At 41.6% G+C, this 25,593-nt stretch overlaps 1 protein-coding gene across 3 annotated transcripts in view; it reads left to right on the top strand.

Moving 5' to 3' along the window:
* The first annotated feature begins 744 nt into the window (after positions 1-744).
* Positions 745-25,593, top strand: part of MCF2L2 (MCF.2 cell line derived transforming sequence-like 2) — a 267,461-nt gene continuing 242,612 nt past the window's right edge. The window contains exon 1 of one of the 3 annotated variants that reach the window (XM_086674820.1): positions 745-1,809. In XM_086674820.1, the coding sequence (XP_086530946.1) occupies positions 1,734-1,809 (76 nt within the window). In that variant the 5' untranslated portion in view covers positions 745-1,733. The remainder of the gene's footprint in view (positions 1,810-25,593) is intronic. The other 2 variants (XM_086674818.1, XM_086674819.1) reach the window with 2 other exon arrangements.

The raw sequence follows: 25,593 nt of genomic DNA, 5'->3' as shown, positions 1-25,593 counted from the left end.
GTTCCTCGAAAATACTTGTGACTCTTGAATAGGCAGAAACCACCATGGAAATGCAATCCAAAGCTGCCGTACTTCTTTGTGCCTTTAACCCTTTTCTGAATCTCTTGCAAGAAGTTGCTATGAAAATGGTTGCTCTACTTGTGCAGGCAGAGTGTAAAGAGACCATACCTCAAAGGAAAGAGTAACCTTTTACATGAATCGCAGGCCCTAGGTGGACTAACATCTCTTAGACACAGCCCATAGTTGTTACAGAAAGCATTTACAAATGTCCTCAAACCCCTGGGATGAGTGGCTACTACTAGAAATTGGATCCAGAGTGTTTGGGGTCTGACGTTTTACATGTCAAAGAGAAGAGCTGAGCTTCCTGACATTGGCTCAGAACCTGGGATGGTCCTGGCATTCTTTTGACCAGACAATCAGGCTCCCTCATTGCAGAACGGATTGAAGAACAACCTGACCAGATTCGCATTTGCTCAGGCTTTTGCCGTGGAGTTCTGCTGAGCTAGATTAGTCTTTTGCTACCTGTCTGGTAGTATCTGAGGCCACCTGAGGAAACTGCGTGACAGCGATTGCAGCGGGATAGCTGCTCGAAGACGCTCCGGGAGCTGACAGGGAGGAGGGCCCCGCGTGGGACTGGTGCCAGAGCCTTTTTAGGATGGAGCATTGGCGCGCCTCTCTGTGGCAGACGGAGCGGTGGCGCCCTGGAGTAGTTGCACAAAGGAAAAGGCCCACACGGTGGAGATGTGTGTCGCACATGCGTGCCCAGCCCTGTACGCGCACAGCCCGCGCTCCCGGCTCCAAGTGCGAGTGCGCCCAGTGCACGCTGATAACTGCGTGTGACAACCCCTGGGGCGGGGGCGCGAGCAGCAGCCCCTGGCGGGATGACTGCACCTCTCCCCGTCAGCCCTCTTCTCGCCTCGGCCGCTCCGCAGACACCTGGCGGACAAGGAGAGGGGCCGAGGCCGGCGTTCAGAACCCCGGCACCGGCAGGAGCGCGGAAATTGCTGTCTCCTCTCCCCCACAGCGGCGAGGACAGACCCTGAGTCGCCCCCACTTCGGCGACCGCAGCGCGGGCTCCCGGCAGAGCAAGGGGCGCAGCTTCTCCACCTGGCAACAGATGGTGCTCGGGCGCGTGCGCGCTGCGGCGGGCGGGGAGAGGTGGGCGCGGAGACCCGAGCTCCGGGCGCGCAGCGGGGCGGGAGGCGGGCCGCGCACGGGAGCCGGGGCCTCAGGCAGCCTGTCGCCTACGCTCCTCCGCTGCTCCGCTCTTCCGTCCTCCGCGTGTGCCCGCCAAGCATCCTTCTTCCCGACCCTCCCGAAAGGCGGCGCCGAAGACCCGACCCATCCGGACCGCAAATCCCGAAACCTACGCGCTTCCTCGGCGGGGGAAGCCTGACGCGCGGTTACGGCGAGCTTTGGGGCGACTTGCTTTTCTTACCTCCAAAACTGCCATTTCCCTCTCTCTCAAAGCCAGACGTTACGTTTGCAAAGCTACTGGACTTTAATCTTTAAAACAATACCCCGCAGGGCGTGGCTAGCGGGGCTGGCCGAGCGGCCCAGGAAAGTTGGCCTGGGCTGGGAGTGACTCGTTTTGTGCCTGAAGAGAGAGAGGAAGAGTGTGAGGGCATCGCATCCTCGGGAGGAGATGCTTTTGAAACACCATCCGTTAGCAGCCATACAAACACTTTCCTGTTGCTTTGTTTTGTTTATATACTGAGTGGCTTTTCGGTGAAATGCTATTTTGGTTACTGGAAGAAATGGCCCCCCAGGAGCTCAGCCGGCGACTGGCCACAGTGATCACTCATGTCGGTAAATGGAGCTTTTTTTTTTTTTTTTTTACCCCCCCCCCCTTGCGTTTTATTAATGGAGGTGGGGGCGTAGTCTCGGGAGCCGGTGTCCTCCCAGCGCTAGCCCGCAGCCCCCGGGCAGCGCCCTCCGTGGGAAGGCCGTGGGGCGCGGGCCCGGCCTCTCGGCCTCGCTGCTGCTGCTGCTGCTGCTGCTGGCGGTGGTGGTTGTGGAGGCGGCTAGTGCGGGGGGCATCCCTGAGGTCCCCCACGCCCGGCGAGGCCGGGGCAGGCCGGTGGCAGGTGCCTTCACCAGGCAGGTGCCTAGTCCCCCTCGGGGGCTGCTGGGCTCTGAGGATCAGTTACCTGCGCAGACCCGGTCGGGGTGGGGAGTTGTGTAGAGGTTTTACGAGATGAAGAGAAAGGAGAGGGAACTTGAGGAACGAATGCCGGTGCTTTCCAGCAGAAAGTACTGCGAAGCGCCCGAGGCTCGTTCCCAAGCTCGCGTAGTGCAACGCAGGTTAAGGTAGAGGGTCGCTATACAGCCGGGCTCCCGGCCCGTTGGTAGTACCGCCTGGAGGTGTCAGCACACTCCTAGTGAACCCCAATGAGAAGCCTTGCAAGCTTCAAGGGACTGAGCAATGTTAACCCTCTTCTGTTGAGTTAAAAAAGGGCAGCTGAACCTGAATGCCTTGCTCCTGAAATAAGGGTTGTGGTGGAAGGACAGTCCCTGTTTAGTAAAGAGGACACTGAGGCAGTTGGTGCGTTGATTCCATCTTAGCCTTTTCTTCCCCCACCCCTTCCCTGGGCCTCCCCAAATAAAAACACATTCAGGTAGAAATCCTTTGGATGTTGATGACTAGAATTATCGGGGTCATTCGCAGTGTTGGTCACTAACTTTGAGATCCTTCCATAATGCAAATTAGTTTTTACTGATAAAGTGAGGAAGTTTTTACCTCAGTGTTCCACTGCTTTGCTAAAAGGCCTTCTTAGCATTTGTATGTTACATATTGCTTCAATTAATGAACTATCATTGCTCTTCGAGCACCCTAGTCCAGTGTATTTAGTGCAATAATGATATACGTCTTGAATGATACACATATAGGGATATACTTTGTGAAGATGATTTATCTGGAAAGACCCAGTTTTGATGATTCATTTTAAAATATGTTTCTGGTACCAAGGTGGCTGCTGCACTGGTTTTTCTTTAAGATGAAAGGTCAGTAGAATTCTACTGGGGAAGGTTGAATGTGAAATATCGCTGAAGGCAGGCTGAAACAAACAATTTGGAGTTTGAAATATATTGAATGCTGAAATGATTGTGCTTGAAATGGCACATGTGTGTGAAATTGTGCTGTAAGGAAAGAGCAGTGGACTGGGGGGGGGGGGTATGGCCATTTGGATTTGAATCCCTCCTGGACAAGTCTTTGAACCTCACACTAAAAATGGGAATTTTAATAATCCTTTCCCACCCAGCTCAAAGGCTATTTGTAAACTGATGTGGGTAAAATCACCATCTAAACTGTGAATGTGTTATTGGCCATATCCCCATATGCCACTAAAGATCTTGGTCAGATCACTGGGCCTCTCTCAGGGTAAAACTTCCCATTTGTTAAACAAGGAGGTTGACCTGGATGATTATCAAGGTCCCTCCTGTTTCTCTGGATAATGGGATCTTCTCCAAGATCTGGTAGGCAATATTCCTTGGTTAACATAGGCCCCTGGGGTCCAGGCTATGGTATTTTCTTGCCCACCTTGCTCCCTCCCTTTTTCTATACTTAGCTCTATGAAGGATACAGACGTGACTTTTTTTTTTTTTTTGTAGTTTCTGCTCAGAGAACTTCTGGCATTTGTGTGTCTTACAGCAGTCTGCGTCTTCCTGTGTAACCTCACAAACCTATGAAATAGATGTAGTATACATTATCATCCCCATGTTACAAATGAAGGAGACTTAGAAAGTTCATCTTTTAAGGTTTCAGAGGTAAAGAATGGCAGGACCAGAAGGCAGCTGTTCAGATCGTCTATTTGGGGATCTCACTGAGGGGGCAACCAGCCCTTACTATCATGGAGACTTACACTGGGTAGCCAGTGAAGCATCTGCTAGGGAGGATTCTGTCCAGGACATCTGGCTCTGTGTTTGATTGTTCTTTTCAGGCATTTTCTTGTCAAGCAGCCTCTGAGCCCTATGGAGTTGGGGAAAGGCTGAGAAGTGCTTGGAGCAAGACTGTAGGTTAGAACATTCCCCCAGTTCTATCCTAACCACTCATCTGGGTAATAACACTGTACTTCCATATTCACTCGGCCACTCTCAGTCCCCCCGCCAGCCAGTTCCTCCTCCAGCTGGGATTTCTGCTGTTTCCACGGTCCCTTAGATTTGCCAGTTCAGGTCTAGGGTTTGTTGATTCAATTTCTGAAATATCTCATTGGTCTCTCTCCAAACGCCACTGTGACCTTCTTGAGACCTGCTTCGGGACTTCATTTCTCATAACCATTGTGCAAGCCTCCTGCCTCTCCCATGTTTGCCTCTAACTTATACCAGGAATAAACACCCACACCTATACACAGCATTTGTATCTTCTAAAACCTTTAATAGTACCTTTGCATAGTCATTCTCTGTAGCTTAGAATACAAGTTCTTTGTACTTTATTTGACACCCTTCTAGTTTTATCCCCCAATAATTGATAGTTCTACCTGTATTGTTGGTCAGCTTGGGCTATTCATTTCTTCAGCTTTGTTCCACCATGATGTCTGACTCTGTTTCCACCTCTAAACTTTTGCTTCTGCTTTCCCTCCATCTGGAATGACCTCTTAATATATTTCTCCCCACAAAAATTAGTACACACCCTTCATGCTCAACTCAATGCTTCCTTTTTCCAGGTGCCTTTGTCCTGCCAGTGGGAAATAAAGACTCCTGCCTCTGAATTTCAAAGTAGGTTTTATTCTACTCACATGACACCTCTCATTCTCTCCCTTGTACTATGGTTAGTTTTTGTGCGCTTGTCTTATCTCTGCTCCTAGACTCTACATTATCAATCTATCTATCCTAGGCAGTTACCTAACACAGGGCCTCCTTCTAAGGAAATGCAGAATAAAGTTCATTGAATAAATGAATGATTTGTTGTGCCTTGGAGTGGACTTTGAGTATTGAGTAATACCAGTAAATTTATATATATATATAAAATATATAAATATAAATATATATAAATATATATAAATATATAAATGTATATAAATATATATATATATTTAAGGCATTAAAAAAAAGTTTCTTTATTTGTTTTTGAGAGAGACAGAAACAGCATGAGCGGGGTAGAGGCAGAGAGAGAGAGAGGGAGAATTCCAAGCAGTCTTTGCACTGTCAGCACAGAGCCTGATGCGGGCCTGGAACCCATGAAACTGTGAGATTATGACCTGAGCTGAAAACAAGAGCCTTAATTGACTGAGCCACCCAGGCACTCTGGAAATTTTTATATTTTGAAGCACAATTCTGAAGTGTTTGTGGATAACTCTTTTGCCTCCTAAATCCCATTTTTCAGGTAAACATTTAGCTCTTCAAAAGCTCTTCATATGATGTCTTTCGCTGTGGAGACTTCCTTCTTTGGATTTTGTTAGTTTGTCAGGTACCCTCAAAAATATGCAGTTCACATGTGAGAAGTGTCCAGGTGTGTTTTACCCATGCGGTACACAAGTAGAACTATCCTTTACCCTTTATTCTGGACTATAGAATCACATTGTTCCTTTATGGAATTTCAGAATCCAGAAAGAGTGAAACACCAGATCACTTCACTGGCAAATTCTATCAAACATTTAAAGAAGAATTAATACCAATTACTCACAAGTCTTCTAAAAAATAGAAGAGCAGGAACATCTCTTAACTCATTTAAAAAAATTTTTTTAACGTTTTTTTTTTATTTATTTTTGAGACAGAGAGAGACACAGCATGAATGGGGGAGGGGCAGAGAGAGAGGGAGACACAGAATCGGAAGCAGGCTCCAGGCTCTGAGCCATCAGCCCAGAGCCCGACGCGGGGCTCGAACTCGCGGACCGCAAGATCGTGACCTGAGCTGAAGTCGGACGCTCAACCGACTGAGCCACCCAGGCGCCCCTCTTAACTCATTTTAAAGGCAAATGTTACCCAATGTCAAAACCAGACAAAGACATTACACGAAAAGAAAACTACAGGCTAATATCTCTTATGAATGCTGATACAAGAAGCCTCAACAAAATATGAGCACTAAATCCAGCAACATATAAAAAGGATTGCACACCATGATCAAATGGGATTTATCCCAGGAATGCAAGGGTGGTTTAGCCTCTGACAATCAATTGATGTAATACACTATATCAATAGAATAAAAAATAAAAGCCACATAATCATCTCAGTAGAGGCAGAAAAGGTATTTGATGGAATTTCATACCTTTTTGTGATTAAAAAAATACCCAACAAACTAGGAATTGAGAGGAGTTTCCTCAGCTTGATAAAGGGTATCTTAAAAATCCACAGCTAACATCAGGGTTAGCTGAATGCTTTCCCCTTAAGATCAGGAACAAGACATGGATGTCTACCCTCACCGTTTCTATTCAGCATTATGCTGGATTCAGCATTACGCTAGCCAGCATTAACTGACTGGCTCAGTTAAGTGCTTGATTCAACTCAGGTCAGGCTCACAGTTTGTGAGTTAGAGCCCTGTGTCAGACTCTGTGCTGACAGCTCAAAGCTTGGAGCCGGCTTTGGATTCTGTGTCTTCCTCTCTCTCTGCCCCTCCCCCACTTGTACTCTGTCTCTCTCTCAGAAATAAGTAAACATTAAAATTTATAAAACAAAACAAACAAAAAACATGCTGGAGAGTCTAGTCAGAACAGTTAGGCAAATGAAGTAAAAGGCATCCAGGTAGGAAAGGAAGAAGTAAAACTATCTGTACTTGCAGATGACATTGTGTAAATAGAAAATCCTAAGGAATACATTAAAAAAGCTGTTAGAATTAATAAAGGAGTTGAAGGTTTCAGAATACAACGTCAATATACAAAAACACACTTTCTAGGGGCACCTGGGTGGCTCAGTTGGTTAAGCATCTGACTTCGGTTCAGGTCATGATCTTGTAGTTCGTGGGTTTGGGTCCCATGTAGGGCTCTGTGCTGATGCTTGGAGCCTGCAGCCTGCTTCAGATTCTGTCTCCCTCTCTCTCTGCCCTTCCCCTGCTTGCGTGGTCTCTCTCTCCCTCAAAAATAAATAAACTTAAAAAAAATTTTTGAAAAAATCCAAAAAACAAACTTTCTAAACATCGGCAATGAATAATCTGGAAATGAAATTACGAAAACAATCCAATTTACAATACCATAAAAAAGTACAAAATACTCAGGAATAAATTTAATAAGAGGTGAAAACATGTCATCTAAGAACTATAAATCATTGTTGAAAGAAATTAGAAGAGCCAAATAACTGTGAAGACATGCCATGTTCACAGATCAGACTTATTATTGTTAAGATGGCAAGATTCCCCAGGTTGTTCAATAAAGACTCTGGAGTGAAAAATTATATACTGATTTCTTCAGTGAAAATTACTTCTCCTTAGAAGGCCTATTTAAACTAGATTTATTCTTGTGATATAACATGTATAATAGGCCATGAACTTTTTTTGTTGCTGTTGTGGGATAGTGTTTTGCTGTTTCATTTATCTGTTTTTTAGGTAATAAACTACTCCAAAACTTAGTGCATTGAAACAGCAACCCTTTAATTATATCTCATAATTCTCTCAAGCTGTTGTAATCAGATGGCAACTGGGGCTGTGGGGATGGTTTAGTGTTCCCTCATGTGGTCTCTCTCCATGGTGGCATCTTATCTTCCAGGTCCTCTCCATGCGGTCCTTTCTCCAGGTCTTACTTCAAAGCTCAGGTCTCTGATAGGGGTGAAGCAAGAAGCTGCCAGGACTTCTTGATGACTGGGCTTGATGTCCTGTTAAGTCATTTTTTTCCAAGTTCTTTTGGTCAAAGCAGTCCCAGGCCCAGCCCAGATTCAAGGGGAGGGGGCACAACTCCTTCTCTCAATGGGAGGATTAGCATGCCCACCCATGAGGCATGGAAATATTGGTTTCTGTATCCATTTTCTATGTGGCTATAACAAATTACGACAAAATTACTGGCTTAAAACGCCACAGATTCATTTTCTTAACAGTTTTGTAGCTCAGACATTGACACATGAGTTCTAGTTTTAACTTTCTGAGGAACCTCCATAGTGTTTTCCAGAGTGGCTGCACCAGTTTACATTCCCAACAGCAGTGCAAAAGAGATCATCTTTCTCTGCACCCTGCTAACATCTGTCGTTGCCTGAGTTGTTAATTTTAGCCATTCTGACTGGTGTGAGATGAGGTATCTCATTGTGGTTTTAATTTGTATTTCCCTGATAATGAGTGATGTTGAGCATTTTTTCACGTGTCTGTTAGCTATCTGGATGTCTTCTTTGGAGAAGTGTCTATGCAGGCCTTTTGCCCATTTCTTCACTGGATTATTTGTTTTTTGGGTAAGTTTGATACTTTTTTTAGATTTTGGATACTAACCCTTTATCTGATATGTCATTTGCAAATATCTTCTCCCATTCCGTTGGTTGCCTTTTAGTTTTGCTGATTGTTTCCTTCACTGTGCAGAAGCTTTTTATTTTGATGAGGTCCCAATAGTTCATGTTTGCTTTTGTTTCCCTTGCCTCTGGAGACGTGTTGAGTAAGAAGTTGCCATGGCTGAGGTCAAAGAGGTTTTTGCCTGTTTTCTCCTCTAGGATTTTGATGGCTTCCTGTCTTATGTTTAGGTCTTTCATCCATTTTGAGTTTATTTTTGTGTATGGTGTAAGAAAGTGGTCCAGGTTCATTTTTCTGCATGTTGCTCTCCAGTTTTCCCAGCATCATTTGCTGAAGAGACTGTCTTTAGTCCATTGGATACTCTTTTCTGCTTTGTCAAAGACCCATACGTTTTTGGGTCATTTCTGGGTTCTCTGTTTGGTTCCATTGATCTAAGTGTTTTTGTGCCAGTACCATACTGTCTTGCTGATTACAGCTTTGTAATACAGCTTGAAGTCCAGGATTGTGGTGCCTCCGGCTTTGGTTTTCTTTTTCAGGACTGCTTTTGGCTGGTCTTTCTTGTGTTGCCATCTCTATGGTTCTCTCTTTTGCTTCCCTCTTCTACTTTTAAGGACTCTTGTGATTTCATTGGGCTCTCCTTATTTTAAGGTCAGTTGATTAGCAGCCTTAATCCCATCTGCAATCTGAATTTCCAGACCTACACAGTGTCTGGGCATTAGGATGCAGATATCTTGGGGTAGGGTTAGGGTTTAAGGAGTTTTTCTGCTGTCACAGTTGCCTCCTTGGAGACTAGCTACCTCACTACTTCACCGAGCATTGGTAATGTATGCTGTGACTTATACCTTTGAGTTGTCCATTTGGGGATGGTGAAGGAGAAGGAGTGGAATTTCAGTTTAATGGTAATTGAATTTACTCAGATATAATGTGGTGCTCTAAAGAGACTGAATGGATATCATTGTCTTTATGGTGTGAAATGCCAGCTTTGGGTGAAGGGTACCAAGCAAGTATTAGCCAAAATGTTGTCACGATGATAACAACTATCCATATTATAGAAGATGGTCATTTGTTAAATTAGGATTTCTTAGTGTCTAAATAATATTGATTATGGAGGTGATCATCTTCTATAATGTGGGAAATATCAGTGACAAATCCTGCCTTTCCAGATGTGAACTAAGGCCATGCACAGGCTTTGCCAGAAAACAGCTGTGTAGCCTTTAGCACATCACTTTACCTCTGAGTCATGGCTCCCACATATGTAAAATGCAGATAATAATACTTCACAGGATTGGTAGAAGATGAAGGTGTAAATGCTGCCTTGTGAGTCCCTAGTAACTGTTGGAGGGAGAAACTTGAGAAGCAGTGATAGTGAGAATGACTTAAAAAAATTATTTTAAACGTTTATTTATTTATGAGACAGAGAGAGATAGAGCATGAACGGGGGAGGGTCAGAGAGAGAAGGAGACACAGAACCTGAAACAGGCTTCAGGCTCTGAGCTGTCAGCACAGAGGCCGATGCGGGGCTCGAACTCACAGACCATGAGATCATGACCTGAGCTGAAGTTGGACGCTTAACCAACTGAGCCACCTAGGAGCCTCAAGAATGACTTTAGATAAAAGGACAGCATCATCTCCTACTTTGTCCTTTGCTCTAGTACATCATAGACACCACCAATATTCTTCTCTTCCTCTTGCACCCCTCTGCTCCTTGTGGAAGTCTGTTCTAGTAGGGTTGAAGGCTAATCCTGAAATGCTGCTTTGGAGAAGAGTTTATGTTCTCCCCACCTGGGGTCACACCTTTGCTTTCTCCTCTGCAGTGCCAAATGCAAAACTCAGAAACAGAGCCCAGCTGCCTGAGTGTTGCTGTCTCTTGGCACATGGGACACCCTCAAGGTCTTTCCACTGGTGGTGGCAAGTTATAAAAGCAGAAGAGAGGGAAATATTGCTGCCAACGAGTGTTCTTCCTCCTGGTTTCAGAGAGGACCTCCCACCAATGGTTTCTATTTCCAGTGTGTCCGTAGGATGTGACTGAGCTTATTACCCCAGGGTCTCATCGACTTCCAACAGATGCATTACTAAAGCTTTAGTCCTCTAGTTCATTGCTGGCCTTCACACCAGGATTCTTCATTGTCTGCCTTTGAAAAAAACCTGTGGAGTTAACCTATCTGAAGATGCAGATTTCAAGCAAGAAACCAGAAAGACCAACATAGACCAGTGGAACAGAATAGAAAACCCAGAAATGTACCCACAGCTATATGGTCAACTAATCTTCGACAAAACAAGAAAGAATATCCAATGGAAAAAAAGACAGTCTCTTCAACAAATGGAGTTGGAAAAACTGGATGGCAACATGCAGAAGAATGAACTGGACCACTTTCTTACACCATACACAAAAATAAACTCAAAATGGATGAAAGACCTAACTGTGAGACAAGAAGCCATCAAAATCCTAGAGGAGAAAGCAGGCAGCAGCTGCTTTGACCTTGTCTGGAGCAACTTCTTACTAGACATGTTGCTGAAGGCAAGGGAAACAAAAGCAAACATGAACTGTTGGGACTTCATCATGATAAAAAGCTTCTGCACAGTGAAGGAAACAATCAGCAAAACTAAAAGGCAGCCTATGGAATGGGAGAAGATATTTGCAAATGACATATCAGATAAAGGTTTAGTATCCAAAATCTATAAAGAATGTATCAAACTCAACGTCCAAAAAAAAAACCCAGTTAAGAAATGGGCAGAAGACATGAATAGACACTTTTCCAAAGAAGACATCCAGATGGCTAACAGACACATGAAAAGATACTCACCATCACTCATCATCAGGGAAATACAAATCAAAACTATGATGAGATACCACCTCACACCTGTCAAAATGGCTAAAATTAGGGTGTCTGGGTGACTCAGTTGGTTAAGTGTCCAATTTCAGCTCAGGTCATGATCTCATGGTTTGTGGGTTCAAGCCCCACATCAGGCTCTGTGCTGACAGTGTGGAGTTTGCTTGGGATTCTCTCTCTTTCCCTCTTTCCCTGCCCCTCCCCCACTCATGCTTTCTCTCTCAAAAATACATAAGTAAACTTAAAAAAAAAAAAGAAAGACTAAAATTAACAGCACAAGAAACAACAGATATTGGTGAGAATGCAGAGAGAGGGGAACCCTTTTGCACTGTTTGTGGGAATGCAAACTGGTGCACCCAGTCTAGAGAACAGTATGGAGGTTCCTCAAAAAATTAAAAATAGAGCTACCCTACAATCTAGCAATTACACTACTAGGTATTTATCCAAAGGATAGAAAAATACAGATTCAAAAGGGTACATGCACTCCAATGTTTATAGCAGCATTATAAACAATAGCTAAACTATAGAGAGAGCTCAAATGTCTATCAACTGATGAATGGAAAAGAAGGTGTCGTGTGTGTGTGTGTGTATATATATATATGTATGTATACACACACACACACATATATATATACACATACACACATATACATGTATATATGTATGTACATAATAGAATTTTTTTAATGTTTGTTTATTTTTGAGAGAGAGAGAGAGACAAAGCACAAGTGGTGGGGGGCAGAGGGGCAGAGAGAGAGAGAGACACAGAATCTGAAGCAGGCTCCTGAGCTGTCAGCACAGAGCCTGGTGTGGGGCTCAAACTCATGAACCATGAGATCATGACCTGAGCCAAAATCAAGAGTCAGACACTTACCCAACTGAGCCACCCAGGCAGCCCTATGTACAATGGAATATTACTCAGCCATCAAGAAGAATGAAATCTTGCCACTTGCAATGATGTGGATAGAGCTAGAATGTATTATGCTAAGTGAAATAAGTTAATCAGAGAAAGACAAATATCATGTTTTCACTCATGTGGAATTTAAGAAAAAAAAACAGATGAATGTATGGGAAGGTGGGGAAAAGACAAGAGAAGGCAACAAACCACAAGAGACTCTTAACAATAGAGAACAAACTGAGGGTTGATGGAGGGAGGTGGGTGGGAGATGGGCTAGATGGGTGATGGGTGTTAAGGAGGGCACTTGTTGTGATGAGCACTGGGTGTTGTGTGTAACTGAGGAATCACTGAATTCTACTCCTGAAACCAATACTGCACTGTATGTTAATTAACTCAAAGTTAAAAAAAAAAAAAAAGAAAAGAAAAAAGAAACTAGAAAGTCTAAGAAGAAGCATAAGTGTTTAAACTTTTACCATTTAGGAATATTGGTGGGTAACATTTATTGAATGCGAGGCCTTTCCATATGCCTTTGTATCCTTACAACTCTGAAAAGTAGGTGTTATTACTCTCATTTTGAAAGATGACAAAACTAAGAATAAAAAAAATCAAGTTCAGTAGCATGCTTAAAGCTATAGTGCTACCAAGTGGTAGATATCAGGATTTGAGCTGAGATCTGATTTCAAAGCCAATGTTCTATTATATCAAGGCAAAAATTTTTACTACTGCTTGAAAATAATTCTAAAAAGCCTGGATATTTATGTTAATTTGGTACTGGGGAAGGGTTTCTGCCTTACCACCCCACTGTCTGCTCTCTGAAGGCAGGGAGATGTGTGATTCATCTTTCTATCCTTAGGTTTAGCTCAGTACCCAGCACTGTTCATGAAAAAGCTCTTTCTTTTGTTTGCTCTATTTGAATGGGTTGGAAAGCACCCTGTTTTGCCCACGCGCCCTGCCAGCCTCTCTTGGTCCCACTTTCTTCTGTGTAGGACCCATTTGTAGTTCCTTTCACTAGCGACACTCTGCCTGCCTATCTTAATCTCTGGGGTTTAACCTGAAATCTGGCCTCCCTAGGAACCCTTTAGAATGGGCCAACCGGGCCCAGCCTCCCTCCCTTTTCTGAACACCTATAATAGTTGGTGTTCATCTCATGGACGTTTTTGAGCATTTGATTTCAGTCTAGCTTGATTTTTCTCTCTCTTTTCCAAATACTGATACATTGGTTGTTAGTTGAATGTGTTCTAACGTCTTTTCTAATAACATGACTGTGTCTTACCTAAGGGTAGAATTCCCAACTAATATTGCTTTATGGCCTTGTAGGCTAAATTAAACACAGTATAGGAGATCAAGAATCACATGTTTAATTGAATGGAAAGACTTTCTTTATTCCCTGAATTTCCTCATCGCTAACATAGGGTGATAATTATGCCAGTCCCTCTGCTTATTTTACAAGCTGGGATGATACTATATAGTGGAAAGTGGTTAAAAAGAAATCCTTTGAGGACTATAGCAAAAGAGTCTGTGAGTATAGAATAACTTCAATTGTTTGCTTTATGGACTAGCAAGAGAAGCATGAAAATGAGTATTTTATTGTCGCTCCAATCTAGTCAAGAGGAATATTCTACCAGTAGTCCTTTCATACTTAGTAGAGAATGCAGCATGAGCAGTGCATGCTTGCTCTGTAGGGCCCAGGTTTGAAAAAAGGATGGCTTAAATGCCTGCAGGATGAAGCAGTGGGGCCAGCATGGCAGAGGAAGTGAGGCAGGGGTGGCAGAGGACATGAGAAGGCCTCTGGACTCTGGGCCTTTACTGGGGCAGCAGCGGGAATTGTGAAAGGTTGCCTTGAATGAGTGTGGAATAATCTATGTTCCTGCTGAGAATCAGCTACTGCCCTTAATTCTTTCTTTGGAATTAGCCTGGGGTGTCCTGAGCATGCCTCTCACACAGTGCACTTTGGAGATGGTGAAACCATTTCGTGGTTGGGGGCCAGTGTTCAATATTTTATCATTACTGTAGAGATGGGATAAATTCACATGAAGCATAAGATCTGGGGTGTGTTTGCAAGTGCTTTAAAATAATTTGAACTAGATTTTTTGGCAGATCTTCTTTGAGAGAGTTTTCTATGCCTCCCCCAGGAGTAGGGGTTTTTATTTGTTTTCTTTTAATCTTATCCAAGCTGCAGTGTCCAAGCACAAGCTTCACTTGTGCCCTGGAGTCCAGTTAAAGGGTTAGCTGCTTTCCCTCAGCATCTGAAGGCTTTTGTTCATAGGGAGAAATGTGCTTTTCCTGGGCACCTCCCCTCCTCCTGGTCTGCCCCCTGACTCTCTCCAGTCTCCTACCCTATACTCAGTCTAGGGAGAAGAGCCTGAAGGTAGTTGGGAGCTCCCCTTGCATTCTGGCTTATGGTGGCCATACTTAAGACTTTCACAATTTGTTTAAAACTTTAAGGTGATTTCTTTCTTTTTTTTTTAAATTTTCAATGTTTATTTATTTTTGAGAGATAGAGAGTGAGCGTGAGAGAGCGAGCGAGCAGGGGAGGGGCAGAGAGACAGGAAGACACAAAATCCATAGCAGGCTCTAGGCTCTGAGCTGTCAGCACAGAGCTCCACACAGGGCTGGAACCCACCAACTGTGAGATCATGACCTGAGCCGAAGTCAGGTGCTTAACCGACAGAGCCACCCAGGCACCCCTTAGGTGATTTCTTTTTATTTGTTTATATAGGTTCTGGACAGGTTATAGTTTTGTAGTTTATCTTTTTCTTGTTGTTAGGGTGAGAGTGAGCTTCTTTCCCATCATTGTGGGTTCCAGGGGAAAGCAGAATGTCTCCTTTTTTTTTTTTTTTTTTACCTTGTGTGTATTTCACAGGGAAAATGTGCTTCATTTACACAGCCTCTTTCCATTACAGTGTTGTTATAGGCAAGGTACTAGGAACTTTGCAAGCCATATTAGTAAAATGGGTCTCAAAATGTTTTCTTTGTGTTTTGCCAGGTGTTGGGGATCTTGAATGTTAAAAAACTGTAGTTCATGTTTAAGAGTGTTCAACTAGATGAAAATGCTTCCTCCCACCTGTTATCCAGGAACCAGCTAAGCATAGGGATCTCTCATGTCAGAGAGTCATGGATGTTAGGCACAGTCATTGGATGCCTGCCCCCCTAATAGGGCCTCCCTTGGCCTGCTATGGCCAAGGGCCTACCTTTGTGCTACAAGGCATGTCTGTGTTTCCTATTTTTAAAAAATGCTAAATAGCCTGAAATTTCTGCTGAATTATACTTAATTAATATAGCTAGTGGAAAAAAATCTCTGCCAGGAGAGCTGAAATCATTGAGGATCAAAATGGAAATGGCCCTGCTTATCTTGGAACTTTTCCTGAAGGGTAAGGCTGTTGTCACATCTGCTTCCCTTTAGATGTTAGTGAGTATGGCTCAGCCAGGGAGGCTTTGAGCCTAGTCTGGCACCATGGAGTAGCTCTTCCCAAATGGATGTAGGTTCTTTTTCTGCTTGTTTCAAGAGGGAGGAATTGATTGATTTTAATGAGTCTAAAAAGGAAGGCTATCTCATTATCATAGACTTACTGAATTCAAGTACTTATTTCTTACTAGCAGGCAATGATGATTATAATAAACTAGAGATTTTGGAATTTAACACATTGCTGTTAACAAATGACAAAATAGTTTGTTTTGTAGCACCCTGCTAGTAGTGGCAAGGTCAGGCTTTGAACTCAGGCAGATTTGGCTCCAGAATTTGAGTTCCTGACCACTAGTTCTCAAGTGCTCCACACTCTTTAGGCTGTGGAGTGTGGGAACCTCAGAGCAGGAAGCTTCACTAGGCCTCCTCAGCAAGATGTACAGTCAAGAACTGAGGTGGCTGTTCTCTCCCAGATGTCATCTAGTCTCTGGTCTCTGCTTCTCTCTCTCTGGTGTCTGCAACGTTCTTCTGCTCATCACTGCAGACTGGCCCCCTATTTTTTTTTATCAGTGAGTATGAACCCAACATGGCCACCCAAACCATATCCCTTTCCCGATCTAGGGACAATCACTAACTGACTCTCAGTCTCTGGGTCTCTCTGTACAAATTCTTTTTCTAGAGAGCCCGATTGGACCAGCTCAGAGGAAACTTAGGCATTTCTGATCATGTCAACTGTGGGTTTAGAATTTGGTTTGGTCTTGGGATGGGGAGGAAGTCCGCAGAGAAGAGGTCTTTAAACTGTGCAGTCACCTATCAGAACAAGTGTAGTAACTTGGAAAGTGCAGGCTTTATGCTTTCAACCTTTAGAATCAGTAAGAGTGTGAATTCTTTGGGCAGTTTTAAGAGCTAGCCCTGGGCAAAATAGAAGCCATTCCCTGTGTGCAGTGTGCTGCTTCTTTCTTTGGGGTATACTCCAAGGCTCATTGACTATGTGGTCACTACGGTGCTTACACCACACAACAGCTATGTCAGGATACCAACTGGTCAATGAACAGATTTTTGGAGAGTGCCCACCATGAGCAAAGCTTTGTGCTAGATCTACAGACCATGAGCTGTTAGGGGGCTGAAGTTTTGAGTTTCAGCAATTCAAGAAAGCTGTATATTAGATGTATGATTTGAGCTGGGTTTGAAGAAAGGAGAGGATTTAGGTACGTGGAGAGGGGAAAGCTTTCTCATTGGGCAGAATAAGGGGAATGACCACTTTTGGCAACTGTGTTGGTCTTCCTGTGTTGGTTGTCCTGTTTATTCCATTCTCTGCTCAGACCTCCCTGGTTAGTGGACCTCTCCCAGACAACTAAGAAGCTTTAAGCGTTACCTTGAAAGAAGGACTGACCTCAAGCTAGAAGGCAGATCTATGTCTGGTGTCTCACTTTTTTTCCTTCTTCATTTAGATCCTTCTCTAGGGATTGTAGAGGCTAGAGGATATGGAAATAATATTAAGAGTGATGTTATCATAGCTATCATTTATTTTCTGTCTCTTCAATGTCACATATTGTGCTTTATACAGTGTTGATTTAATTAAATTTAGTTACAAGTACAGTCCTTTTTTATGGAGGAGAAATTTGAGGCTTAAATAGATTAGGAAACTTGCCCAAGGTCATACTGAGTGGAATTAAAAGTCAAGTTTGGCTGGCTTCAAGGCCTGTGAGTTCTCATACTCGATTTAATTTCTCATTACAGAAGGGAATATAAACAAGCAAATGATAAATGTGTTATTAGTTTTAAAAATCTTTTGAAAAACCTAATGGAAGCTTAAAGCATTAGTCACCTGAGTGTAAGTATTTTACCAGCCACTTGAAGTGTTCATTTATTAATAGTCACTTTCTTGCAAAGAAAAACTGTCATTTAAAATGTGAGGATTTAGGGACACCTGGTTGGCTCAGTCGGTTGAGCATCTGACTCTTGATCTCAGCTCAGGTCATGATCCCAGGGTTGTGGGATTGAGCCCCACATCCAGCTTTGTGCTGACTGTGGAGCCTGCATAAGATCTCTCTCCCTCTCTCTCTCTCTCTCTCTCTGTCTCTCTGCCCCTGTCCCCTGTTTGTGCACTCTCTCTTCCTCTAAAATTAAATAATAATAATAATAATAAATATGAGGATTTATTTTACAGTCTTTAAGCAAGCAAAAGTAATAAGCAAAAATAAATAAAGCACTTAGACAGCAATAGGTCTTTGTAAAGAAAGACGTTTTTAGGAGTGCTGCCTACTTGCTCTTCCTAAGCTAACCACCAGAGCTTTAGGGGAAAAAAAGCCTAATAAAGTTATAACCCTCAGTCACAATGGCATTTTTATTTAGTATAAAAAAGTCCCTGTGTTTAGAGGACTTTCCTATGAGGGAGATTCAAGCAGAAAGCAAACACAGGTACACAAACTACAGGTGTCCCAAATGCTTGAGCATGTTGGTCTTACCCGGTCTAGAAGAGTTACTTCTGGATTTCTTTGTCCAGTTATCTAAGCCCAGATGATGGTCAGCCCAGGTTTTGTTTTGTGTGTCTTGTTTGTTTGTTTTTATCTGTTATCAGATCAATTTAAGTTCATTTTAGCCCCTTTCTCTTTCTCTACCCAAGGAGGCTAGAATTAATTCAGTCACTGAGGGGAAGTTTCTGCCAGTTTCTCTTTATTTAAGCCCCAGTTTGAGACTAACCACATTTACTGAGGCCTCCACTGCCGGGCAGTAGGCCAGGTGCTGGGGACGGTGTGTGAAGGAGCAGCCATGACCCCTGTGAGGGTCAGAAACCTGTTGCTTCCACTGCTGCAGCCCTGTTGCTGCTCCCCAGGTATACTGGAGTCTGGGAGGAATGAAAGATGTCCTCCTGGAGTTTACAGTTTAACAAGGGAGGCAGATATTCAGCTGTAAGCTCCAGTTTCTCTCTCTTCTCATTGGGCTTCTCTTGTGGCTTTCCAGCCTCTCTGCTTCTTTTTCTTCCACATTTGCTGCTTTGCTTTTGCACTTCGTTGATTTAGTTGTAGAACTCAATTCTCCCTCAATATTTCAAAAGTCATGTACACAGAAGATCAGAAGAATTTTCTGAAGATGGGAGAGGAGATGTTTATGGTCTAGACAAACAGACACTTTGACATGGAACTGTAGGCATCACTGTTTTTAAAATGTCCTCTTGCCACCCCAGCTCCTAGAGGTTTCACAGGTCCTTTGAGTCACCATTTCACTGGCTCCTTCCCTCCTCCATAGCTTCCTTCTCTTTTCTCTTTTTTGCTTCCTCAGTGGTGCGAAAGCTCTGGTGCAGAGCTAGAAAAATGATTAGACTAGACTAGACTAAACTAGACTAGAAAGATGGTCCTCCTGAGCTCCCTTACCCAAGCCCTCTACTTTTCATTCCATTTTGCTTCCACTGCAGTATCTATCCCTTCAGTAACCCAAAGAAGCTTTGCTTACAAAGGAAGAAAAACCCCTCAGGCCGTAAAGTAGTGCAGAGAAGAGAAGGAAAATTCCACTATTAAAATGTGATTTGCCCTTCAGGTGTGACATGAGCATTTTCTCCCTGAGAACCTGGGGAAAACCAAACCAGAATTTAAAGAGAAAGATAGTGTTCATCATTTCCTATGGCTTTGTGGTAGAGTCTAAAAAAGAAGCAGAATAAATGAGTGAAAATGAACATTATGTGGTTTTCAAAAGGGCTTTAAAAACTGTTTATAAAAATAATACATAGTCTGTGTTTAAGGTTTAGAAGAGTCAATATTAAGATGTCAGTCCTCTCCAAATTGATCTATAAATTAAACACAACTCCAGTCCTAAGTCTATCAAGTTTGTTTTTGTAAAAATCAATCACAGATTCTAAAACTTACAATCAGCAAAAGGTGCTGTAGTAGGCAACGAGAATTATAATAGTCAAAATCTTTTGAAAAAGAACAAAGAGGAGGACTCACACTACCTAATTTCAAGATTTACTATCAAGCAAAGTAAGCAAGATGATGTGGTGTTGGTAGAAGGATAGAAAAAAGAATCAATGGAACAGAATAAACAACCCAGAAATAGTTCCACACAAATATGGTCAATTGATTTTAGACAAAAGCATGAAGGCAATTCAGTGGAATAAAGTGTAAAGGCAATTTCAACAAAAGGTGCTGGAACAATTGCACATCCATGTACAAAAAAATGAACCTTGACCTATACCTCACCCCATATACACAAATTAACTCAAAGTGGACCATGTATCTAAATGTAAAACCTAATGAGAAATCTGTTAGAAAACATAGGAGAAAGTCTTTGTGTTCTTGGTTGGACAGAGAGTTCTTAGGTTGACATCAAAAGTACAACTCATAAGGGGCGCCTGGGTGGCGCAGTCGGTTAAGCGTCCGACTTCAGCCAGGTCACGATCTCGCGGTCCGTGAGTTCGAGCCCCGCGTCGGGCTCTGGGCTGATGGCTCAGAGCCTGGAGCCTGTTTCCGATTCTGTGTCTCCCTCTCTCTCTGCCCCTCCCCCGTTCATGCTCTGTCTCTCTCTGTCCCAAAAATAAATAAAAAACGTTGAAAAAAAAAAAAGTACAACTCATAAAAGAAAAATTTGATGAATTGGACTTCATCAAAATTAAAAGTATTTGCTCTGAGAAAAACATTGTTAAGAGAATGAAAACAAAACATTCAGGGAAAAAATTCTGTGAATCATATATCTGACAAAAGACTTCTATCCAGAATACGTAAAGAACTCTCAAACTCAACATTAAATGAAAACCAAACAACCCAACTTAAAAATGGATTAAAAAAAGTTGAATGGATACCTTCCCAAAGATGAAACACAGATGAAAATAAGCACATGAAAATATGCTCAACATCATGGAAGTTGCAAACTTATTACAGTAGTTAAAAAAATGGCAATACCAAGTCCCAGTGAGGATGAGAAGGGTCTGTATCTCCCACACAGTATGTTGGTGGGAATGGAAAATGGTAGGGCCACTTAGAAAACAGTTGGCAGTTTCTCATAAAATTAAACATATACTTACTGTACAGTCCAGTAGTCCTACCCCAAGAGAAATGAAAACATGGTCATATAAGAATCTGTGTGTAAATGCTTATAGCAGCCTAATTGTAATCACTAAAAACTGGAAACAACCCAAATGTCTCTCCCCTGAGGAATGGATAAACAACTTGTGGCACATCTGTACAATGGAATCTTCAACAATGAAAAGAAATAAATTATTGATACACACAACAGCATGAATAAATCTGAAATACATATGCTAAAGAAAGACACCAGACTAAAAAGGTACATACTAAATTATTTCATTTATATGGCATTTGGAAAAGGTAAATTAGGATGGGGTGGTCGCCCGGGGTTAAGGGTGGGGAGGAGGTGCCATGATTACAGGGGATGATGCAACTATTCCCCATCCTGATTGTGGTGAAGGTTAAATGACTCCATGCATTTGTCAAAACTTAGAACTGTATGCTAACAAGAGTGGATTATACTGTATACCAGTTTAAGAATAAATTTTAAAAAGCATTACCAAAGAGAAAAATACAGAAAACAAATACATGCTTGTTGCATAATATTTGGAAAAGACAGAAAAGTACAAAGAAGAAAGTCAACAATTCCATCTCCTAGTTACAGTCACAGTTACTCTTTGAGCATATGTTCTAGGTTTTTTCCTTTGGCATTTTCACATTCCTTTGGCAATTTGTATCATTTTACATGATATGATCTATCTCTCTTGATATATCTCATACATATTATTTATGTAATTATATAAATTCTATTCTGCTTTTTAAAGCTATACTACAAATTAAACTAAATTATATTACAAACAATTCCATATGTTATAAAACATTTCCATAAATAACATTTTAATAATTTTATAATTTTCCCCTACATGGTTATAATATAATTTATTTTTAAATATTGCCCTAGTGTTGGTCAGATAGGTTGTTTCTAGTTTGTCAGTGTTATTTTTTCAAAAATGCAAGAAGAATCTTTTTTTTTTTTTAAGTTTATGTATTTATTTTGAGATAGAGTGTGCACTAGCAGGGGAGGAGCAGATAGAGAGGGAGAGAGAAAGAAACCCAAGCAGGCTCCACACTGTCAGCACGGGCCCACGTGGGTCTCCAGCTCAGGAACCGGGAGATCATGACATGAGCCGAATTCAAGAGTCCAGTGCTTAACCGACTAAACCACCCAGGAGCCCCAAGGAGCATCTTTGTTCAGAAATCTTTGCACACATTTCACACATTCTAGATTTTTTTTAAAGCATAGAGTTCTAGCAAATGTTATTATTGGATCAATAATAGTATGAGTATGAGTATTGAGTTTTAAAATACATTTTGGTCAAATTACCTTCTGGGAAATTTATACTATTTTAGTGATGCATCAACAGAGTGTGGGGGTTCTTGATTTTACCAGATCTCTTTATCAGCATTTGGAATCATCTGCTTCCTCATATGTCAAATGGGGTAATGAGAGAACTTCTCGTATAGGATTTTGAAGTAATGCATGTTAAGTGCATGGCACAATAGCTGCAATGTAATTGTTAGCCCTTTTTGGTGATATTATTATTATTATTATTATTATTTTAAATATATTTTCAATGTTTATTTGGAGAGAGAGAGAGAGAGAGAGAGAGAGTGAGTGTGGGAGAGTGGGGGAGGGGATGAGACAGGGAGACAATCCAAAGCAGGCTCCAGGCTCTGAGCTGTCAGCACAGAGCCTGATGCGGGACTTGAACCCACAAACTGTGACATCATGACCTGAGCCAAAGTCAGATACTTAACCGACTGAGTCACCCAGGTGCCCCTAGAAGAGCTAAAAAAGCACTTTTTTTTCCCTACCTATAATAGTAGTTTCTTGCTGGGGGGTTGGGGGAGGAGATGGGGGAAAATATTCATCTCCCATTGCTATTACTATTGAAATAATCAGCTTTTTTCTAAGAGTTACCTAGTACCCAGTTATTTCAGAATCTGTTGTTCAAAATAAAGAAAATGTAGCCCTTTATTGGATATTTTATCTTGGTGAAATGATAAAGGTCAGTGCATGGAATATAGGATTTGTAAGATCTGTACAGCTTGTTCATATAAGAGATTCAAATGTAATAAAGAAAATTTCCAAGATTTTACAGTCTACCCTCTCCCTAGAGTTCTGTAAACTGCAAAAAATATAATTAAGGTCATTGCTGGGTGTGTGCAATTGCATTTACACTGCCATTGTGGATTTATGTGGTTAACAAAGATAGCTCTTATGTTCGTAGGTGTTGTGATGCTAGCCAAGCATTCATGGCTATTCATAACTGAATGAATGGGTAAAAAAGTTAATGTAGTAGGAGAAAGAGCCTCCATATGGTGACTCAGGCACTTTCTATATTGTTGGTGGGAATATAAACTGGCACAACCATTTTGGAGGGAAATTTGGCTATATACAACAAACTGTTGCTTAAAAATTGCCTTGTTTGCTGCCCTGTAATTAGGACTTTCAGACTTGGTGTTTAATTGGAGTTAATATATTCACAATACCTAATGGTGGAGAAAAAAAAAAAAGAGCTTTCATAAGTTTTAGCATCTCAAATTATATTACATTTCTTCCTCTTAATTTTTAGGTATTTTTCTTAAAGTACTTCACATGCAGTTAACACTAATAAAGAATTGGCACAGAGGATTACTAAACAGAGCAGCCTCTAGTCTTAAGGGACTTTCTGGTATAACCAATTCAGGAAAACGTTTGGCAGTTTCTTACAAATTAAATATACACCTCTCCTTTGACTGAGCAATACCACTTGTAGGTATTTAGCCAAGAGAAATGCAAATGTGTGTCTACACAAAGACCTTTACATGAATGTTCAAAGCAGCCCAAATTGGGATAAAACCTGAATGTCTATAAGCAGGAAAATGGACAAACTGTGACCATCCATAAGACGGGATACAGCTCAGCAATAAAAAATAAATGAACTTCTGATACACACAACATGGGTGAATCTGAAAAGCATTATCCTGAGAGAACCTAGACACAAGAGTACACACTATATGGTTACATTATATGAAGTTTTCAAAAAGGCAGGACTAGTCTCTATTGAAAAATCACTTTGATGGTTGCCTGGCAGTTAGGAACAAGGGTTGGCTGGGAAGGGACATGAAGGTACTTTCTACAGATGGAAATGTTCTATATCTTGAAAGGAGTGTGGGTTACATGGATGTATCCATTTGTCAAAACTCATTAAAATGTACACTTCAGGTTTGAGTATTTCAATAATATTCAATTTTACCTTCTCCCTAAAAAATAAATATTTATTATTTACTTATTTAGTTTAAATTTTACTTTTTAAATGTTTATTTATTTTGAGAGAGAGAGAGCAAGAGAGAGAGAGAGAGAGAGAGAGAGAGAGAGAATATGAGTGGGGGAGGGGCAGAGAGAGAGGGGGAGAGAGAGAATCCCAAGCAGGCTCCATGCTCAGTATAGAGCCCTCCTCGGGGCCCGGTCCCACAATCGTGAGATCGTGACCTGAGTGAAAATCAAGAGTTGGATGCTCAAACTACTAAGCCACCGAGGTGCTCCTATTTATTTTTTATGAAAAGTGTTTCCAGTTCTCCTTGGCTAGTTGCAAGTCTTAACTCAAATTTTATCTTGAAATATACAAATAAAAATTAGAAGTTTATATATCAATTTACTTATCACTTTTTGGATATTTCATATTGTGCCCTTTCCTTAAATCTTGGAGCATAACATTACTAAACAGAAACATTAAGCATGAAGAACCAAGATAAATACATTATGAAAAATCAGGCTCTTTCTGAGTGTACCACACTTGGCATAGCACAGTTCTGAAAGGCGAGCTTGCTTTTCTCCAAGTGGTAGTAAGGGTGGGAGGTCTTAGTCAGATCATGACAGACAAAAAACATCCTTCATTTTAGAATCATGATATTGTACTTGCACCTGATCTTTAGAAGTGGTTCAGGACACAGTCTACATTCCTTCAGGACTTGAACACTGATCATTTCCTGTACCAACCCATGTTGCCTGTCTAGATAGTGACGTCTACTGGCTGTAGTTTTAAGTCTCCGTATTTTATTCCTCTGCAGTTTAGACAGGTTGGAAAAGAGGGAGGGGAGGATTGTGGCCTGGAATAATACACCAGTGGCCTGATGTATGTCTCATATTGTGATTCCTCTAAAAAAGAAAAAAAAGATTCTGATTCTCATTGACTCTAGGATTTCCCTCTCTACCCCACCTCCTCATCCTCCAGTTTCCCTTTGTCTCCAAATGAGTAAATCCAGTAACTATTGGGCCTGTAATCCTGTGAGCACTCACCAATCCAAAGGATAAACTCTTAGCAATGAAATGACCTTGAATGAACTTCAGTGAGATTAGCTCAGAGAAGGGATTAAACACATTTATGTGAGTACAGTGCTGAGAGGAACCAAGAGAGAGCAAAGTGGCACGGTGTCCTGGGATCCAATGGCCTCCTGGTGCAGGAAGTGTGGGCAGCAAGACCCCAGATACTTGCCTTACACCTCTGTGCGGATCACAGAGGCAGAGATGAGGGCTTACCACCATTTCCTGGGAAGTTGCATCAGGCTAGAATATATGGCAAAACAAGGTACTGTGAGAGCAATGATGCCTTTCTTTTATTTTTGTTTTGTTATTCATCCTCATTCTCAGTGGAATAATGGTTTAACTAACAAATTTTACATTGAAAACATTTACTTGCAATACTATCTCAACTTTGCTAAAAGGACTTTTTAAAATGCATTAATCAGCCATTAACAATATTGTAGATGGCTATTTATCAAAAAATTCATATTGAAGAGAGATGACCAAATAGTCTGAAAAAAATCAGGTTGTAATATGCAATGTGTAAGTATGAATCCATTTTAAAAGCATATATGTCTAGGTATACATATATGAGATACTTATTTAATTTGGGGTGAAGGAGTGATAGGAGTTTTATTTTTCTTGCTTTGGTTTAGTTGTATTTTTTATTTTATTTCAGATTATATTTATATTTATTTTATATATATATTTATATATAAATACATAATATTTTATTTCAGATTATATATACATGTATATGTATGTGTGTGTGTGTGTGTGCGTATATATATATATATATATA

The sequence above is a fragment of the Puma concolor genome, chromosome C2, assembly GCF_028749965.1.
Source record: "Puma concolor isolate L17-30 chromosome C2, mPumCon1.1.hap2, whole genome shotgun sequence".
NCBI classification, from domain to species: Eukaryota; Metazoa; Chordata; class Mammalia; order Carnivora; family Felidae; genus Puma; species Puma concolor.
This window is presented reverse-complemented; position numbering and strand designations above follow the sequence as displayed.